This window comes from Marmota marmota, unplaced genomic scaffold, assembly GCF_001458135.2.
Source record: "Marmota marmota marmota unplaced genomic scaffold, marMar, whole genome shotgun sequence".
Lineage (NCBI taxonomy): Eukaryota > Metazoa > Chordata > Mammalia > Rodentia > Sciuridae > Marmota > Marmota marmota.
The window spans coordinates 18,571,577-18,592,991 of NW_025999982.1; the positions used below are offsets into that span (position 1 = coordinate 18,571,577).

General features: G+C 36.3%; 1 protein-coding gene across 1 annotated transcript in view; it reads right to left on the reverse strand.

Moving 5' to 3' along the window:
- Positions 1-21,415, reverse strand: part of Pkhd1 (PKHD1 ciliary IPT domain containing fibrocystin/polyductin) — a 427,258-nt gene that overhangs the window by 89,771 nt on the left and 316,072 nt on the right. Inside the window, exon 57 of the mRNA XM_048805732.1 lies at positions 19,557-19,714. Within this exon, the coding sequence (XP_048661689.1) occupies positions 19,557-19,714 (158 nt within the window). The remainder of the gene's footprint in view (positions 1-19,556; positions 19,715-21,415) is intronic.

Sequence of the window (21,415 nt, forward strand, 5' to 3'; positions counted from 1 at the left end):
TATACTGACATGACAGCTTCATAGAAATGTGCAAAGAACAGCCAATTTAAGTACTTACACAGATTGGACTTCAGTGTCAGTCAGATGTTAAAAGTTTCAGAAACAGGTAACACACAGTAATATAGAACATGCCAAAATAAGAGTTAGATTATGTTTTAGGCAATTTTTTCCTATAGATCAAAAAAGGAAATCGAATTTAGAACAAGGATTTTCAATCTCAGAATTATTAACATTTGGAGCTAGATAATCCTTTATTGAGGAGGCTATGTAACACATAGTAGGATGCTTAGTAGCCTCCCTGGTCTCCACCTGTTGGGTCCCCAGAGCAATCTCTGCAGTTGTGACAGATAAAACTATCTTCAAATATTTCCCACTGTCACACAGAGACAAAGTTAACATTAATCACTCTCCCACTCCATTGAGAACCACTGACCTAAAGAATTCTTATGAGAACCAAATGAAAAAAAGTTACTGTTTTTATAAGTTGTAAGTTACCTTACAAATAATCATATTTCTTTATATAATAATAGAACATTTTTCCAATCTTTTAATTGGACAAATTACATTTTTTAAATGGCATTCTTTCTTTTAGTAAAAACATAGTTATGTTTTTGGCCGGGTGTAGTGACTTTGGCCACATACATCAAGAAACAAGTCTTGCAGCTCTTCAAGAACAAGATCATTCTTTTCTCATATTTGTATCCCCAGAGCCTAATCCAGTTCCTGTATACATGGCTTGTATCCATAACTCTTTTGTGAAAGAAACAGAAAATCTTCATCAGGAGCAGTTGTGCACGACTATAATCCCAGCTTTTCAGGAGGCTGAGGCAGAAGGATCATGAGTTCAAAGCCAGCCTCAGCAAAAGCAAGGTACTAAGCAACTCAGTGAGACCCTGCTTCTAAATAAAATACAAAATAGGGCTGGGGATACAGCCCCTGAGTTCAATCCCCAGGACACAAATACACATACACACACACAAACACACACACACAGGAGGTCTTCAAAGAGAATTTACTGTGTATATTTTAAGAATGTTTCAACTTCAATGATTCTCATGAATGACATATATTTGGCATTTCTAACACTAGAAAAGCTCCTCCACAGGAGTGCATGGTTGGGGGGTGGGCATTGCTAATGAAACATCCTTAATCTATTCTACTATGAATTATATTTTTATATTATGCTAAGATTTCAATAATTTTCAGAAAGTTATCAAGTCTCCACTGCCACCAGAATAATTCACATTGCCATTATGGATCACTGAGATCAAACTAATAACTCATTCGTCTCTTATCTACTTTCACAAACTTCTTCCTTCCCGAGTTTTAAAAATGCCAAGTAAATTACATAAGCCTCCGTTGAGAGCAGAACAAAATTCCATTTTTTAAAATATGTCCCTCAAGACTCCTCAGGACTTGACTTCCCTCCAGGTTCCCATTCTTGTCTCAGGCTGCTCATCTGCCTTCCATTCTCCATCAGTCCTTTACCCTTCTCTCCTCTTAATGCTCAGGCTCTTCTCACTTGGGGCTTTCTCAAAAAATTCTCATTGCTTAGAAGACTTTTTCCTCCATACATTATTACCTGGCCATCTCCAACTCCATGTTGGTCTCAGTGTGCACTTCCATGAACACTAGCCACCCTCCACTGGCCACCACCATCAACATTCTTAACTATGATGCAATTATGGCACACCCGTTTTTCTTCTTTATAGCATTTATAATAGTTGCAATCATACATTTGTGTGTGTGTGTGTGTGTGCTTTGTCTCTTATGGTTTACTTCTTCTAATAGAATGTTATAACAAGGTGTCATTTTGTACACTAGTACCTGGCACACAGGAAATGTCCAATAAGTATCTGTTGAATCAATGATTTCCTAAGTGAATAAGTGTGCACATTTTAACTTGAACCTCCTAAAGGAAAAGCTCTGGAAGCAACAATAGCCATTTTAGACTAGAAAAGAGAAAATTTTCAGATAAGAAATGTATTTGAGGGTCAGCAAGGCCAAGAAGGACCAATCCTTCACAGCACAGTGTATCTGCACCTATTTCTTCCTTCAGTGAAGAAGACTGACCCAGCATCTCTTCTCTTTAAATGCCCCCCAATTCATCTTCATTGAGGGTTATTATTTTCCTTAAAGCAGCTTAGAACTAAACAGGTAAACATGCAGCGAGAGCTTTGGTTCCCCAGTGGATAGTGATACCTTTGTGCCCTCTTGCCTCTGTGACAAACAATAAAATGTTATATGTTGCTCATCTGCTTGCAAACACCTCAAATAAAGGCTCTCCTGCCTTAAAATGTATTTCCCAAGTTCTTCATTCCATTAGTTTTATTTCCCCTTTCTTTACCAATCTCACTTACTGTATTGTTCCATCTACCACTTTATTCCAGATAAATTTTAGTTTTAACTCTAGCTGCAATTTATTTACCAAGCTCCAATCCCAGAGGTTTCAACCACCTGATGAATATCTCACTGGCTCCTCTTCCATAAGGTGGGCACTCCAAACTCTTTAAAGCAAAGCTTAAGCAAGCATACTCTTCTTTCTCATCCCTCCATATCTGCTTTTGCAACCTCTATCCTCCAAAATAGGCTGTCTATGGACAATAGAGACAATGTTGATTCTTTTCCACAGTCCTCAAAAGTCAGAAGTAAGGAAACTTTGATTTCCTCTCTTATTTCTTTGATCTATTCCATCCTTTCCATACTAGTTGCCATCAATCTCTTCCAAGTCAATGTATTTCCTCCAAATCTAAACAATTGGGACAGTATCCTCATGAGTCATTCTACTTGGTCCATGCTCCAAACTATTTTTTCATTCTGTTTCCTGATGCCTGATCAATCTTCCTACAGGCTGTGCTCTGTAGCCTAGCTTCCTATAGGCTCCTCCTCTGTTCCAAAATCTTCAAGGCCTTCTCAATGGTTACTGAAGTAAAAACACAAGTGTTATTAGTATTTTGGTTGGACAGTAAAGTCTCTCCATCAATATGGCTCCACCCTCTCTTTCTGCTCAACATGTTTTCCACACTGCATCCAAAGGAAAAGCCTCATGTTTTGTAAAACTGAGTTGTTTATTTATGCCTAAACTGAATATGAAAATCTCTTTTCTTTTTCTGCCAAAATCCTACCAACTATACCAATAAATGCTCTTGGAATATGGTATATATATTTTCGCATACATACATTGATGTTATTGGAGTAACTACTTGGGTTACCCCTCCTACTAAATTGTTATCTTAAAGTTAAAATAGAATCTTACTTATATGTTCTCCACAGAGCTTATATGCAGGAATTACCATAGGTACTTACAATAAAAGCTTGAACACTAAATTCAGAAAGACCTGGACAAAAATCCTGGTTTTACCACTTGCTATATAATCTTTAGCAAAGTCCTGAAACTCTGAGATGCTAAGTTTCTTCATATTCAAAATGTAGCTGCAATCCCAGAGTTTCCAACCCCTGCTGAATATCTCAGTGGTACCTCTTCCCTCTGGTGAAATAATATGAAAGATAATACAATAACTTCCTAAGTTATTGTAAAGATAAATAAAGCACTAACACAGTGTCTAACATGTGAAAGGCACTGGGTAAGACCTTTATTAGATGGTAATAGAGAACAAGACGTGTTGGTTAAGTTAAAATAAAATTAGCTTAATAAATCTTTCCTGCCCTCCAGGAGGTTATAATCTGATGGCGGAGAGAGTTACCATCATGTGTTATTATTATTAAGCATTCTAAGGAAAATGTAACATGAATGAATGATATCACCAGTAAATTCCAAGGTTGTGCAGCAGGGAGATTTCCTTCCTCCTGGGTGGATACGGTGTGTCCCCTGAAGTACAAGCAGCCTCTGCAAACTCCCCTGCCACATGAAACCCCCACAAGAATGGGCTTACTCTGATGAGTAAAGGGTTACTCATTTGCTTTTTCTTTAAAAGAAATAAAATGACAGTCATTTTAAATGAGCCATTAATCATTTATTTACTTCACTAATTACTTTACTGATTTCTTTTTTAATTACCTTTTTATTAAAGGCATCCTAATACAGGGACTAAAAATCTGGTCTGAACTGCACTCGGCCTTCCAGTTTAGATCAAGTATAAGAAGTCTGGTTCCATAGGTTGCATGATCTTAAAGGAGTCATCCTGTCCTGAGACCTCCTTAATATCAACAGTAGCATAAGAAATGTGGATATACTTTTTATAGGAAGCATCTAGCAAAGAGTGAGGTGATGAGCCCCACTTTAAAACAATTCAGTGAGTTCATATGGTAGGTCTACAAAGCTTTCTCTCCATGTCATAAGCAAAGAAAACCTTTGCTAGTGCTCCACCTCTTGCACCATTAATCCCCCAGCATGAAGGACCCAGTTTGGAAAGTGGAATATAAAGAATCTGGCCTTTCTAATTACCAGATAGGTATCATATAGATAGATAAATGTCAGAATTTATGCCTATAAACCTATTGACTATTGAAGCACAATTCAGGTTATGTGGAACAATTTTGAAAGAAATGGGGAAATTAATTACTGAGAATTTCAAAGAGTGATGATGTATTTTTTAACTCTCAAACTGGAAGTTAAAATAAGAATGGTTATTTAAAAACAATCAAAGGTGAGATGACATTTTTGATGGGTTGTATGTTTGTGTGCAATCAAGTGATTTAGGATACTTTTCAGATTATGTGTGTGTGTGTGTACATGTTTGTTTTGTTTGTGTGTGTTTAATCTTGGTTTCCTGGAATCACTGTGCATCTTAGTCTGAATTATGGCACTAAGATATCCATTTCCTAATCACAGTACCTATGAATGTTACCTCTGTGGCAAAAGAGATTTTGTTAAGTTAAGGATCTGAAGGTGGGAGGATGTACTGGATAAATTATCCAGGTGGGTTCTAAATGTAGTCATAAGCATCCCAATGAGAAAGAGGCTAAGGAAGTTTTGATTACAGAAACAGGAGAAGGCAATGGAACCACAGGGACAGAAATTAGAATGCTGTAGGGACCATGCTAATAACAAAGAGCAAGCCGGATATAGCTAAAAATTCCCATCATGAAGTGAACAAAATGAAGATAACCCCCAGGTGTGCTACTGCAGGGAGAAGAAGGTCAGAAAGAAGAAATACTACAGGAGCACTTTGCATGCCCTGTGGCTTGGCTCTTCTTGGTTTGGCCCTTTATGGAAAAGTTAAGGTGGATCCAGAAATAAAAGGAAGTACTTGAAAACGAGTTAGGCTGCTATAAAATAGCTGGTCTTCTCGTGACCCACTCGTGCTTCTGCTATAGGGCCTCCTCCCCAGGCAGGTGAAGGGGTCAGATGACCTGGCTGGCTTCCCCACTAGTGGTTAGTCAGCACACCAGCATGAAGGATGTGCACCCAATCATCTGGAATAGGCATCTGGATCTTTTTTAAGTAGGACTAAACAGTTGCTCCTTGTTCCAAAACACTTTTCTGTTTCTGTTGCTATTTTCAGTTCCAAGGTAAATGAAGAGCCATGCGGATGCACAGCAATTGAAACCTTGCCCCTGTTTTGGAAGAGATGTGACTCAGGGTTTCCTTAAAAGGAATTATTCATCGTGTAGCCCATTATGTTCATATTTCATTGGAATAAGGAGGAAAATGGAAAGAAAAGAAGAACTACAAAGAAGAAGGAAAAAATAAAAGTATGGGGGCAAGAAAGTCCAAGAAAGAAAGAAAGAGACCATAGGGTGCTTGTGCGTGACTCTCTTTCATATGGAATTAATGGTGGTTTAATGGGGTATGAAAGGATGTTTTACTGGAAACAATGAGGAACAATTGTCTAGCTCACGTTTCATTTCACAGGTCATTATTGCATTAAGAAGTAAATCGACCAAGTCCGGTAAATAACATTCTGCGTATTGCCGAGAGCTTCAAACCAACAATTTTAGCCATCACAAACTAATATCTCTGTCATTTTAACCCTTGCAGGGTTGTGCTAGGGGGCTAAACAATTACAGCCTTCACCCAGTTCTAGCAGGTGAGCATAATTCATTGCCCCTCTAGTCCCTTCTTTTGCAAAACCCAAGAGGCCATATTTTAGCATTGTTGTTTTGTTGATGAGCCAGACTTAGCCAAATGCAGCTCTGGTGGCCTTGAAAAACAACCCCCATTTTAGTGAGTGCTGCAGGCATCTTTAAACAGACTGCTTCCTTTGCAAAATTAATTGCTGCAAAATGCAGTGCTCCCTCATCTAAGCTTTTGCAAGCTCATACTCAGCTATTTGGGCGGGCCATAGATGTGCCTGAGAGATCTGGGGAAAATGAGCTTTTTTCCTTTATTATAGAAGTTCACATTTGTGTCACCAAGCATCATCAGGCACTGGACATCCAGAAGTTCCTTAATGCCCAAATTCTGGTTCCATTAACTCAGGGACAATTGGAGGATGAGGCAAATGCTGGCAGTAGCATAGTAAAAATCAGCAAAGATGTTTATAGTAAACAATTATAATTAAAATTTAAGTAGTAAAATACATATTTAAAATGTACATCAAAATAAAATATTTTCTTGCTTCAACTTGTGATGAAAATTAGACAAAATGATGTTAATATTCATAACATTACGTACTCATGTCAAGGTCAACAAGATTATACTGATAATTTTTACATCAAAGCTTGATATTTACCCTACAGAATAAATATGAAGTTATTCACATTTCCATAGTACTTCTGAAACAAGATAAATGAGATCTAACTTCTTTCTTGAAAGAAAAATAAAATCTTACAAAGATAGCATCTGTATTCTAATCTCTTATTTCTTACTTCACCTTGCCCAAATTTAATTAAGGCCTTAGAAAAATTATGGCATATTCCTCCAAAAAATACCCTAATCCTGAATATGTGAACATGGCAAAGGGACTTTGCAGATGTGATTAAAGTTCTTAAAGTAGGGAGGTTTTCTTGCAGTTTGAGCATTTGGAAGTAGAGAACTTTCTCTGGCTGGTTTCAGAGAGCTGTAGAAGAGAAAATGAGATTCAAAGCATGAGAGTTCACTGTTGCCTGCTTGGAAGATAAAAGGAGCCACAGTCAGGGAATGCAGGCTCCCTAAAAACTAAGCAGAAACCACAGCCTACATGAAGCAAGGAAATGGACCCTCAGTCTTACACATGGAATTGAATCTGACCAAGAACCCGAGTGTGAGACTGGAAGTGGATTCATGCCCAGAGACAGCAGAAAGTTCTCCCAGACAGCTCTGGAACAAGGACAGTCAGTCAAGTCCACCATATTTTTGACCTACTAAACTGTGAGACAATACAAGGGAGTTGTTTCGAGACATTAAAGTATTATCAATTTGCTATAGCAGCAATAGAAAACGAATGCCCAAACCAATGAAGCTGGTGATGCTCAAATGTTCAAAGTCACCATCCCAAGCACTGCCATGATAAAAAGGGGCAGCAACAGCAATGGAATATTAGTCACTAAAAGGTACTTCATGCTTATCCCATGCCAGGATGGGGTTAAGGTCTTTATATGCAATCTTTCTTTAAAGCTATCATGTTCTAGGATCTGCCCCTTTGCCACTAACGTGGTCAAACACAAAGAGTACAGCGCAGATGTATGGACAGGCTAGTTTCTACATAAGCAAGGCATAAGGAAAGTTGCATCCTATGAACATCACCCAAAAGGGGAGAGATTATTATCCATAACCACATTTTAAAAAATTAGCTTCACCTCCATTTCTGCATAGCAATTACTTTCAGAAACTTACATTCAATTTTTATTAATATGCCTCCTGTGAGGGAGCAAAGCAAATTGGAATCGGGTCCCACTGGGAGTCCTTAATTCCATAGCAGAAAGATTGGCTGCTAGGTCTAGGAAAATATCTTTTCTTCAGTTTCCCTTTTGCTGACATGCTATACCTAACATCCAACTCATTTTTCAGGATTTCTATTGGTCATATAAATGAGTTTAGAATCACTGTTCTTATTAAAATAATAAGTAGTACACGTACATGATTTTTTTAAAGAATATAACTTCCTAATCTTTCCCTCTGAGAAACAGTCCTGAATATCAGGATAGCAGATGGGTAAGAGGCATGGGATCTTTACTTTTCCATTGTATATGTTTTATTGTTTCATTTATTCATTCAACAAAAATCTGTAGGATAATTTCTTAAAAGTGAAGTTGCTGCCATAGAAATATAAGCCTTCAGATGGTTGTTAGATGCCAAAATGCTATAACAAGTAGTATTTGAAAACAATGTTTAAGAATTGTTTACCCACACTTTCCCCAACACTGAGAATTATCATACTTTTTAATTATTGGCAATCTGATTGGTAAAACAATAATGCTTTTAATTATAGTAGCAGTGGTCATTGTTGTCTTAATAGGAGTGGTAGACACTTCATTGAGCTTTTCTCTTTTAATCCTTACAATAATCATATGAGCATATAGTACTAATATCTCTGCTTCCTAAATGAGGATACAGAGACTAAAGAAGATAAGTAACTTGCTTAGAGTTGCAGATGTAGTGAGTATATCCAATTCTGGTGACTGTACTCAGTGCAACAGTTTTACTCTGCTTTGAAATAAATTGAATTTTATTTATGTTTATTAAATTTGTATTTATTTCTCTATGAAATGCTTTTTGAAATTTTTCCATGTTTTCTCAAATAGTTTATTATTTTCCATCTTAAATTTTAGTAAAAATTCATATAAATATAAATCTATAATTATTATATTTATATGAATTATATATATATATATATATATATATACACACACACACACACACACACACACACACACATATATATACACATATTGGGTTACAATCTTTTCCTAGTTTTTAAGTTTTATTCTAGAAATTCTTTATAGAAGTTTTTAATTTTTATATAACATTTTTCAAACCTTGTTCTATTTTCTAATTTTAATTCATGAAAGAAAATATCTTCATTATTTTATGATTATACAACCTCATTAATATTTTCTGATAAACCTGTGGCTTTTCTCAACTTTAATGCACATGAAATTTATTTTTATAAAGAGAAATATGTAAATTTCTAAAGAATTTTTTTCTCCTATGTGCTTAGTCAAATACTCCAACATCATTACATGGAGTTTGTGTTTCCTTCTGATTTAAAATGCCATCTTTGCTGTAGACAAAAATCCTCAAATGAATTTGGATTTATTTATTTATTTGTTTTGTTTTGTTGTGCCAGGGACTAGATCAAGGGCACTTCACCATTGAGCCATACCCCAAACTCATTTTTTTATTTTTGAGACAGGATCTCACTAAATTGCTTAGAGCTTCACTAAGTTGCTGAAGATTTCTTCGAACCTGCAATTTTCTTGCCTTAGTTTCCTGAGCCATTAGCCTATATGTATGTGCCAGTCACCCAACTATTTCTGATTTTGTAAAAATTATTTTATCAACATTTCTATTTCTAAGGTATTTTTAATTATTGCCCTTAAAACATCAAAAACTAGAACCAGTTTTTGCACCTACTGTGAATATAAAAATATAAATGCAAATATAAATAAATAAATAAGCATATAAAAAAACAAACACTGAAAACTAAATCAAAGATTCTTTCAGCTGGGCTTAGTGACTTATTCCTGTAATTCCAAATACTGAGGAGGTTGAAATAGGAGGATCACAAGCTCAAGACCAGTCTGAGCAATCCGTGAGAGCCCTACCTCAAAATAAAAATTTAAAAATGTTCTAGGGATGTAGTTTAGTGGTACCACATGCAATTCTGTATATATCGAGATATTACAAATTCTAAGCTCTGGGATTAAACCAAAACTACTGATTAATTTTGTGTTTATCCAGTATTTCTCAAATAATACTTGTTGATTCTATACACTTCACGCCTTGCAGTTAGTGAGCTTCAGAATACATTTTGGGAAATATTGCCTCATATTAATTTATTAGTTTGCAGGAAGACATGTAAGTTGGAAAGAAATCATAAGATTTTATCATCTTTGATTTGGTAAGATGAATAGGTTCTATCCCCATTCAATGCATAGGTGGCCTCTACCTTTATTTTCTCAGAAAGTTCACACACTTACAAGGCTACATTGTGTATTTTTCAATGAGTTTAATTGATGATTTTAATAAATTTAATTGGAAAAAGAATTTTCAAAATTTATTTGATCATGGACCATAATTTTCACAATCTCTTGATTTAATGATTGAGGAACATTCTTTGAAAATGATAATATAAATTATGCATTAATTAAGTCTATGCAATGTACTTTGTGGGAGAGTTGACTATCACATTAGAATTTGTGACTTTTGACATTTTCATTCATTTGGTGAACATTTACCAAGTTTGTACTATGTTCTAGGAACTGTACTAAAAATTCAAAAATGTTTGCCTTCATGGTTGTTTTAGTCAACTTTTTTTTTTTAATCACTGTGACCAAAAGACCTGAAGAGAACAATTAAAGGAGGAAAAGTTTATTTTGGTTCACAGTTTCAGAGGTCCCATCCACATATGGTGGACTCTCTACCTCTGGGCTCAAGGCAAATCAAGGCATCTTGGTGGAAGGGCATGGCAGAGGAAAGCTTCTCAGAACATGGCACCAGGAAGCAGAGACAGAGAGCTTCACTCACCAGGAACAAAACATAAATCCCCAAAACACATCCCCAATGACTTTATCTCTTGTAGCCACTTAGTACCTGCCTATAGTTACTCTTTAGTTAATCCATGTCAGTGGATTGATTAATTATACCACTGATTAGGTTACACCTCATAATCTAACCATTTCACCTCTAAAAAATCTTACATTGTCTCACATGTGAGCTTTTGGGGAATACCTCATATATATATCATCACAATGATACTTATTGTCTATTGAAAAGGCAGACCTGTGCAATAGAGGCAGTAGAACGTGAGAAGTACAGCAATGGAGTTGAGTGACAGGCAGATGCATTGAGAGCAGGATATCCACACCCATGTGGAAAAGGCAGTGAGCGTTTCACAGGGCAGGTGCTTACACTGCACTACAGAGGACGGACCTGCACCTGCTGTTTCTAAACACAATGCCTTTGCTTACATTTTTCACACAGTCCTTTTCAATCTTTATCCATAGATCTCATTAAAAATTCCATTTTCTCCCCAGTGCCTTTGTCTACATTCCCCACTACATGTAATTTCCACAGTGTACTTTGTGCTGATTTTGGATCAACTGTATTCTTCCATCCCATGCTGTGGCGTGCCTCCCACCATGTGTGAGGGAAGGAATTGTCTCTTCTTTGGATTCCTAAAAGTGCATGGCACCTTGCTCTCACTGAGTACTCAATAGATACTGTCTAGATTGGGAGAAAAAGAAAAAAACAACATCATTCATAAAGGGGAAGCTACAGAAAAATTGCCACAATAAAATTTGACCTTAGGACCATAGCTAGTTCTCTATAACTACTTCATTTTCATCAAATAACCTCCAATGGTTAGTGCTGTAAAAATTTGGTTTGTCTTAGGTGCAACATAGTCCCTTTATTTTGTACATAAAGAAATGGCCATCTATAAATACATATTTGTATTACATACAAATAAGATAAACTAAATGAGACTTTTTATTGTTATTACACTGCCTTTCAAAAATGCTAAAGGAACTGACAGTTACTTTTTAAAATCTAAAAATCTATTTGTTATCAAATACAGTAGAAATATGTGAATTATTTGGTTAAATATATATCTGCACAGAGTTACACCAGATGATTTAGACCACATGGTAATTATCTAGAAATGGTTATGAGCCCAAGTTTGGAGTCAAACATAGTTTTAAATTTTAGTTCTGCACATTCTAGCTGTGGAAGCATGAAAAATTAGTTAACTTCTCTGAAACCTTATTTCCCCAAATGCTTAAAGGGAAAAGAATTCTTAGATGTTCAGGTTGTTGTAAGGATAAGTGAGGATGTTTGAACTACAGAGTATAATGACTGGCACATGGAGTGTACTGAATAAATGGGGACAATCATTATTACTAGTTGGGTGGGTGATTGCTGGAATAATTGCACAGTCCCAGTATGCTCTGTACTTTTTGACATAGCTTTGGAGGAAATTGATAGATTTAAGATAGCTAACATAAAAGAACATAGAGAAAGAAGGAAGAAAACTTGGATGGTAGGCTCTGGACAGAATACAGCACAGTCTTAAGAACACACTTCAGTCCTGAGTCCTTTGCTCATTAGCTAAGTGACTTGGACAAAGTATCTTACATCTCCATATCAGTTTCCATATCTAAAAAATGAAGGCAGTAAGAGTGTTTCTCATAGGATAGATCCTGTTAATGACATTAAATAGGATGATTCATCTACAAGCCTCAGCAGCGAGCCAGGAATATAGTGAATTTTTTTATGATAGTTATTGTTAATGGAAGATCTGAGGAGCAAGATAATCACAGTAATAAAATGTCCAGATTGAGGAAAGGTAAAGGAAATTGTCCCCACAGATCACATGTCTTTTCATGTCATCCTTTACAAATCACACATGAAAATCATGCCAACGCTCAGCATGGACTACTCCAAAAAGCAATCAGTTACTGCTATGCCATTCATTGCCTGAAGACCAGGCAAGTCCTGGGAGAGTGAGAAAATGAGGTGAAGGAAAGTTGCTCTTTGAGTCTTACAAAGTATCACTAGATGCCTTATCCTTGCCTGGGATAAAAATCCCTTGCAGCCACATATCCCAAAGAGTCTAATATTTTCTGAGACTTCACTGTGCCTTTATATTTTAATACCCTGACATCTGGAATCCTAAAAGTCTAATGTTTAACCATAAATATCTGCTGAGATTAAAGAGCTATATACCAAGTTTCAATCTTTGGGGCCTATAATTGCTTGGGAAAAGAGAATGGTATTTCCCCCTCTAGCTAGAAGAAAAAGACCTCTGCAAGCACAGATATTGGCAGACAAATTTTCTAACAACCGTTTCCTCTCTCCATTCTGTCCTCTCATTTTCTCCCGCCCTCTCCATTCTCTCATTTTATAATACCGCCTTGCTGTCACTCTCAGGACAAATGGGAAGAAATAGAAGCCTAGTAAGCTTAAAGAAAAGGCGCATTTTGAGATCTAGCAACAGAGAGTTGAGAAAATGCTTGCCACTCTGCCGGTTACTCCAACTCTCCCTTTATTCAGTTAGAAGCCACTTCATCATGATGTGGGCTGACAGTCAAAGGCCAACTTTATTTTCTTTTTTATCAGCCTAATATTTTATTTTTGATTTGAGACAAGTCACTCTTAAGGTCTCACTATGGCTTATAACTTTCTTGAGAAGTGTCCAAGAAGTAACACAATTTGAAAGATGTCCCTCACCCTCTTGGTAAAGAATGGGAAATTCACACCTGCCCTAAATGTAGATTTGATCAAAAGTGCTGCTCAGACAGCCCTAATTTGATGAAAATAATGTCAAGGAGAGTGTGGGAAAAGCTTATCGTGAAACTTAGTTTTTTTTAAAAAAAATTAATGATTCAATGTGGAGTTTAAAAAATAAACAATATCAAACCCATTTGTATTCAGTGATTTGCGATGAAGGTGACATTTTGAGGTTATTTGACTCACCTCAGTACTAGAGGATATCTGTTAAAACGTAAGGGTTTAACATATTGTTTTTATTCCAAGACTTAATCTAGATTGCAAACATTCCTGTGTCTTCTTAATGTTTTTTTTCCCTTTCAGAAATATATCCAGTGTGTATATATGTAAATGTTTATGTCTGTTAGTATTCCATATGGAGAACTAATTCTTGATTTCTCATGAGAAATTGAAACTGCCCTCTTTTTAAATTAAAAATATTGCCTTCTTAAATACCTTGTTTTTCTCCTTCAAAGGGCATATACAATTCTATGGCAGTGATTTTAAATACAACACAATAGAATCACTTGTGATGGTGCACATGTGTGCGCACATGTAAAAGGCCTGGAATTCATGCATGCCTATTGAGTCAAAATCCTCCCGCACGCAAATGAATGCTCAATGCCCGGATGAATCTGATGATAAGCCAGCCTTGGGAAGCCCTATCCTGACAACATTGTGAAGAAATATTGGGGGTTTTGTTTTGTTTTAAATTTTCTATCAAAGACATAAATTAATGTAAATTCATAAATGTAAGTTATAATACAAATTAGACGCATGAAATGTAAGCCCCACATTTTGCATTTTGTTTGTTAGACTGAACAGACTCTGTTCACATTGCTGTGTTTCTACCTTCTGATGCACAATTCCCTTCTGCCTCATTGTGGGAAAGCACTTTTTTTTTTTTTTTCAGTAGTGGAGATTGAACCCATGGCCTCATGCTGGGCTAGAGCTCTACCTTTGAGCTACATCCTCAGCCCAAATTGCTATGTTTCTCAATGGTAAATTTCTGTAATTATGTCTTTTGAGTGGTCACCAAGAGCTTGTGGGCCGGCACAGACTGGTGGGGCACTGGTGTGGGACAGCACCTCTAGAAGACCCCTTTTTGTCTCAACCTACACAGCTTCCTGAGTGCACTGTCTGCTTGGAGCTTTCTCCCATCCATTGGGCAATCACTCCCCAGCAGGCAGTAGGCTCTTTGCAGAGAATTGACAGAATCCTACCACCTCCTTCCTGAACCTTTAACACAGTCCATAGAAATAGAGAATAAAACAGTACTTACCAGGGATAGAGGGGTAGAGGGGAGAGGAAATAAGTAGATGTAAAACAGTGGACAAACTTACAGATATATAGAGAGAATAAGTCTAGAGACTAATGTACCATATGAGGGCTACAGTTAATAACATTGTATTATAATCAAATTTTTACTAATAATTAATTTTTGATGCTCTTGCCACAAAAAATAACAAAAAAGGTGAATAACTATCTGAGATGAAGATATGCTAATTTGCTTGACTATAGCAACCATTTCTCTATGCATATCAAAACATCATGGTGTACAACTTAAACATACATAATAAAATTAAATAATTCCATTTTAACAAATTGCAAGCCTGTTAACCTGGCCTACAAAGGAGCTTGCTCCTGTCTACCTGCAACTATTTCTCATTAACTACATGCCATTCACACTGGTCTCCTATCTACCCACACCCTCAAACTTGCTGAGATCATTCTTATCTCAGAGCCCATGCTCTGACTGGTCCCCATCCCTGGAAATATCTTCCCCTTTCTCAGAGTAGTGACTCCTCACTCTTCCTTCAATTTTTAACTGAAATGTAACTCTATTTCAAATATCTACTTCCATATACCCCCATGCACAATTTTAATTCTCTAGTCTAAAACACTATTTTTTTTTAAATCCCTCTTATCTCTACTGTGTTTCCTGTATATATTTCATGATACCATCCTGGTCACTATATGGTTTCCATGTAGAAAGATGCTGGTAGATAGTCAGCAAACAAAAACACATTTTTGGAATGAAGGAGAATGCCAAATTCAGCACTTAGCACATGAAAGGTGCTCAAGTAATACTAGCTTCTATATTATCTCACTCCTAGCCTTCTTCAGCATGGTTGCTATCAAAACTAAAGCTCTGATTTCTTTCAGTCTCCTCACACCAGCACAGGTCCTTCCCAGGTGTGAACTAGTCTGTGAGGTGATGCCATTCATTTTAGAAGGGGACAAACAGGAAATGATTAAGAAGCCAGAATGGAAAGCCCTGGTATTAATATTCATCTAAGTGAGATATCATTTTCAAGGCTTTGTTTTTTCTAAATGATTCTGGACTTACAGATCTAATCAAAAGAAATTCTTTCTGGAATAAAATGCAAGTAGTTTGCAAAGGATCGCCTGTTTGGGATTAGCTGTCTTGCACTCTATTGCCATGAATTTTTCAAAGTTGGCTGCAAATGCAAACTTGCAGATAAGTATAAAGCAAAATTAACAGTTCACTTTTTCCCCTGGCTACACACCCTGCACTACACAGATAGCAAAACACTGGCACAGCGTTTCTACTAGCTGATCCACATGGGTGGTTTTTGCTCCTGATGCCTGACAGTATGCTTGGGACCCAGTGAGTACAACTTAAATGTGCAAATAAAATCAGTTGTTTCCAAATTCAAAGTAAACCTCAAAGAACAATGGATTCCAAATAGATAGGAGAGATTTGCCAATGAAAGAGATAAAAGACATAAGGGTATGACAAACCCAATGACATTAGTTCTAGTGGTCTCCATTTCCACCTGAGTCACAATTCTTTCTCTGGTTGACAGAAGAGCACAGACTGCTCTTTTAAAAATACAAAATACAATTCTCTTAAAATTAAATTTGTACTTTTCTCATTTAACAGATTGTGGACAAAGAGTAGAAAGTATCTAAGAAAGAATAATTTAAAAATGTTAAAGCCTTGCCTTAGAGAAGAAAAGATTTACCTATATTTTGGAAATCAAAGGAAAATACTACAAATCTATTAGTACCTAGAAAGCACCATGATTCAGTGTTGTCTCCTTCATTGAAGGAGGACATGTATTATTTTCCTAATGCACCAAACAGCAAATTCCACTGTGGGAATCCTTGCCATTGGCACCTATAGCAACGTCATCTAATTTTTATAAAGCTTCAAAACATCAGGACCTTAGACAGTTGGTCATATACCGCTTCATATATACACTCAGCCAGTCACATACATATATATACTAGTCCATACCCTGATAGTAAATGGCAGGTAGTAGTATATTACCTTCCAGAGTTTTACCATTGATTGGTGTTTCACAGCCATGGTAGAGAGCTGAGAAAAAACTAGCACACCAGCATTGCAAACAATGGCAACAGCTTATTTGTGCCCAAATAATGAATTGCATATTGGGGTAAGCAACCACCTAAAAAGTTCATAAAAATGCCCCTATGATTTAAACATGGAGTATTGGATTTATATTTCAGAGTTCTATTTGTAACAGATATTTTCACATCCTTGTTTTTGGCACCCACCTTTGTATATCAAAGTGTGCTACTGCAAAAACCTATGACTTCCTTCTAAGAAAAAAAAAAATATTTTCTGGCTACAGGAAAGAGTATACTTGATCTGTGGTGAGAGAAAGCCCAAGGGCTAGAGAGTCCATATAGCTTGAAGCATCTCTCATTCTATGGCAAGAAGAGGTATAACTTATAAATGCATCATTAGCTTCCTCAGGACTTGGTTGGGACCATTTGGGGTCATGATCTCCTGGCGTTTCCAGCAGAGTTGAGCTCTAGCTTACACAGTGCTCACTTGCTTGATGACACATCCTTTATTGGCTTTATTTCCCAGTCTCATTTCCCACTTTCCTACTGAAGTTTTCTGGGATTAGCCACATAAACCACTTGATTCTAAGCTTTGCATCTAAACTAGACATTATCTTTAGTCCTTTTTCTTTTCTTTTAGGATGAAATTTAATTTTCATTAAACATTATAGGACCCATATCCCTTGTTATTAATTGCACAGAAATATATCCCTTACCAAATAACAAGTCCAGAAAAGTCCTACAATTCATGGAATTACACATGGGATGGTACAAACACTTGTAAAAATGAGATGATTCTGAAAACCAATAGAAAAATCTAACTATAGAAATCTATTTGAGTAGATCTAGCAGTAAATGGAAGAGTAGCTGCCTATCATCTTTATTTTTCCTTTACAACTCTCCACATATTTTTTCTCTCTCTCCATATATATGTACATGTACGTGTGTGTGTGTGTGTGTGTGTGTGTGTGTGTGTGTCTGAATTTCATTCTTCTGTGCAAACATGTATTTGCTGGGTATATTCACAAATATAACTGATATACTGAAATTAATATTTACTCAGCATTTCTATATTCTTAGCATGACTTTAAAACCTATACTATAGTCCCCATAGCATGTCACTCTATTGCAAAGATAAGTCTTCACTATACAGAAAGATGCAAGATGAATACAAAAAAAGTATAACTGTTCAAACATGGAATTTTATGGAAATTAAATTAGTATAGTATTATACTAATATATAGTATTAGTATAGGTATTAAATTAATACCAATATACTAAATGCCAAATTTTATACTGTGACAGTAGTTCAAATGGAAGAAAGATGCAGCCAAATAAAAAATTTACCTAGAATCTTCTGCATTGCAGACTTCAATATTAGAGATAAATCCATAAGCCAATGACCTGAAGGCCTTAATTTCTTCTGGATGCTCTTGAATGGTTTGGAACAAATACTGTTAACATTCTTCCTGGGTATCCATACCCATTCATTTGATGAGCCAGTCAACCAATATTTGTTGGGCATCATCCCAAATACACATCAGTAAGCCAGACAAAATCCCAGCCCTCATCAAGTTTGTGTTTAAAGGGGCAAAAAACAGATCAACAATTAAGCAATTATATTTATAATATATTGTCAGGTAATGGGATTCTGACCAAATAATAATAATAATAAAAATGCATGCCTAGTGGGACCAGATAATAATGGACAAAATAATTCTCTAGATGAGTGGTTATGGATGGTTTCTCTGAGGAGTCATTATTTGAAAAAAGGGAATCAGTTCTTAAAGAAGAGATAATAAGATGTTCCAAACAGAATAGTAGCCAGTACAAATACCCTGAGCTAGGGATAAGTGTTTTACATTAAAGGAAAAAGTGTTAAGAAGACCATGATAGGTAAACAAAGGGGAAGCCATAGGTGATGAGAGAATGAGCAGGCAGGAGTCAAATACTCCAACTCTCCTAGGCTGGTCGTTTGGATTTAATTCTGATTTAGTTCTGTGTGCATGGAATGCCACTGGAAAGTTAAAAAATAATTCTGGCTATTGTGTAAAGATTGGACTATGGACTGGTTCTACAAACTGAAAGTTATCACCATTGAACGAATGGTATTTCCATCTTGGTCCTGAGCAAAATTAGGGAAAAGAAGTAAAAGTTCTAAGAACATAGTCCTGGGACAGTCATACATTCAGAACCTAAAAAGGAGAAGAGTGGTCAGAAAAGAAATTTTTAAAAGAATCAACCAATGAAGCAGGGAGAAAGCAGGAAATATTCTTTAAATATGCCTGCAACAGGTTCCAGATGAATTCAAATGGGAATTCAGAGTCTCACTGTTAGTGGAAATATAAAGACAATGATCTTCCCAGGGATCCAGATATAAAAGTTGTTATGCAAAGTGGCTCTGGTTGTATCAGAAAGAAGAAGGACTTCTGAGCACAGTGCAGTTTAAGGGACACTTGCAGAAAAGGGAGACAAACTTCGTGGTATCTCTTGTACCACCCTGTCCAGAGTGAGAGCCTTCAAGTTCTGACAGAAGAGATAGGTGGGCTCAAAATCCAAAAGGGCTGGTTCAATGCATGCTGTGGAATACTGAGTATGAGAGCTGCTTAAACCAGATGTCCCAGCCAGTGAGAGGAGTGTTCTTCCACCTATGCACAGACCTGGATGCTGTGCCTGCAACATAGACACAGGTAAACCATACAGGGCACGGCAGTAATGTTATGATACCTCTTAATGACAGCATTTCTGTGATGCATGTGACTTTCATGGTATATTAGCACAGACTCCAACTCTAGAACTCAGTTCCTATGCAGTATATTTTGTTGCCACTAGACCACACAGCCCAACCAGCTCCTTCACACACATGCTAGTACTACCACTGGCATCCTGTGCAGACACAACCAACCTGTGTTATAGAAAGATCCAGTCCATTCTGCCTCAGTTTTAGGAAATACAGAGATTGGTGGAGGCAGACCCAGGGCTCTACCATCCATATCCTTGAAGAGATATTTTCTTGGACTTTCACAATCTGATTCAGGGCAGGTCACTCTTTCCAAATCTCTCCTACGAAGAAAGACAAAAAGCAGCTCTCATTTCATGATAGGCAGCAAGAAGAAAACATTGGGTAGTGCTAAGCTCATATATAATAAGTTCAACAGAATTGTATCATTAATAATATGTTAAGTAGATATGAAATAAAACTTCATAGAAAATAAGTTATTTCCCAGTTACATGTTCAAGAAGAAAGAGAATTTTATTAACAAAATATTCTGGACATCTGGTTATGTAATATTTATATGAATTATTGAATTTCTAAGAGGCAAGGTATGATACATGCTTCCACTTCTGGTATCTACTGAACACTATAATAATTTCTTCATAGACATTCAGAGTTTTGTAATATTTTAAGATTATTTCTATAAATATAACTATATTTAAACTATATACAAACAGTAAAAATAGATAATCTCATTCAAAGATCTATTGGAAAGTACTACTGACAGGTTGGGTAATGTAATGGTGATATAACTATATATTATCCCTGCACTTCTAGAATTTAGTTGAGTAGTATATAAAATAAGTAATAGGTATGTACCTTATAACAGTGAACTATAGATCATTTATTTTACTTTGGCTGATCTACTATTTTTAGGTGCCAGTAGTAAAAATATTAAATATTGATTTATGTAAACAACATGTTGGTATTATAGTACAAAGAATGAAGTATCATGTAATGCTGTGGTTTGAATGATGCTGCTTCTCCAAAATTCATGTTGAAACTTAATCTCAATGCAACTGTATTGAGAAGTATGGCCTTTGGGATATGACTGAGTCATTAGGATAGGGTCTTCATGAATGGGATTAGCACCCTAATAAAAGGGCTCAACATTGAAGACAGACTCTTTGTCCTTCTGTCCACTCTACCAGGGGAGGATAGCATATTCCTCCGCTCAGAAGGATGAAGCAGACAACAGCCCTCACATGATACCAATCATGCTTGTGCCTGGATCTTGTAAGAAATAAATTTCTGGGCTTTACAAATCATCCAGTTTATGATATTTTGTTAAAGGCACACAAACTGACTACAACATGTAGCTTTACAATTATTTCAACCCATAGGTATGTGAAGTGAACAGAAGAAAAATTGGACAATAGAAGGAAACATGGCTATTCACAATGGATTGCATATCTAAGTGCTTAGGTACCTAAAATGGTTCAAGAATGAACATCAAAAAAAAAAAAAAGGGTGGGGGGGACTGGTGTTAGGCCAAACACATAAAGTTTCCAGTTAGGGTGGGATTTTTTAGATTCTTTTCGTAAATTAACGGAGTTTCTCCAGTGTTGTGGGAAAGTACAAGTGATCCATACTCCCTGTCTAATTTTCATATTCTTGAAAAACTTTCAGATCCTGTGTCAAAGAACAGTAGTACCACAGGGTTGAAATGTGAATATTTGTCTCATGGTTCAGCTCAAGAATTCTGGGGAGAAGACATAATCTCCTTCTATATTCTTGTGTCTGCACAAAGTCTCTCAAGATCTTTGCCACCTCATAACCAGGATCTCTTTCTGAATACTACTAACACTGTACTACTTCATAAAAGAGTGATGAATTAGAGCAATTTGTTTCCAGTTATTTTGAAAATATTCCAAAAAAGTCTCTCTAATTAAGACAAAACTATAAAACAGCATCAATAAATAGTTCTCCTCATCACTTCTACCTCTTTTGTCAGCCAAAGAAAGGCAGATGGTTTAGTCCAAACTCAG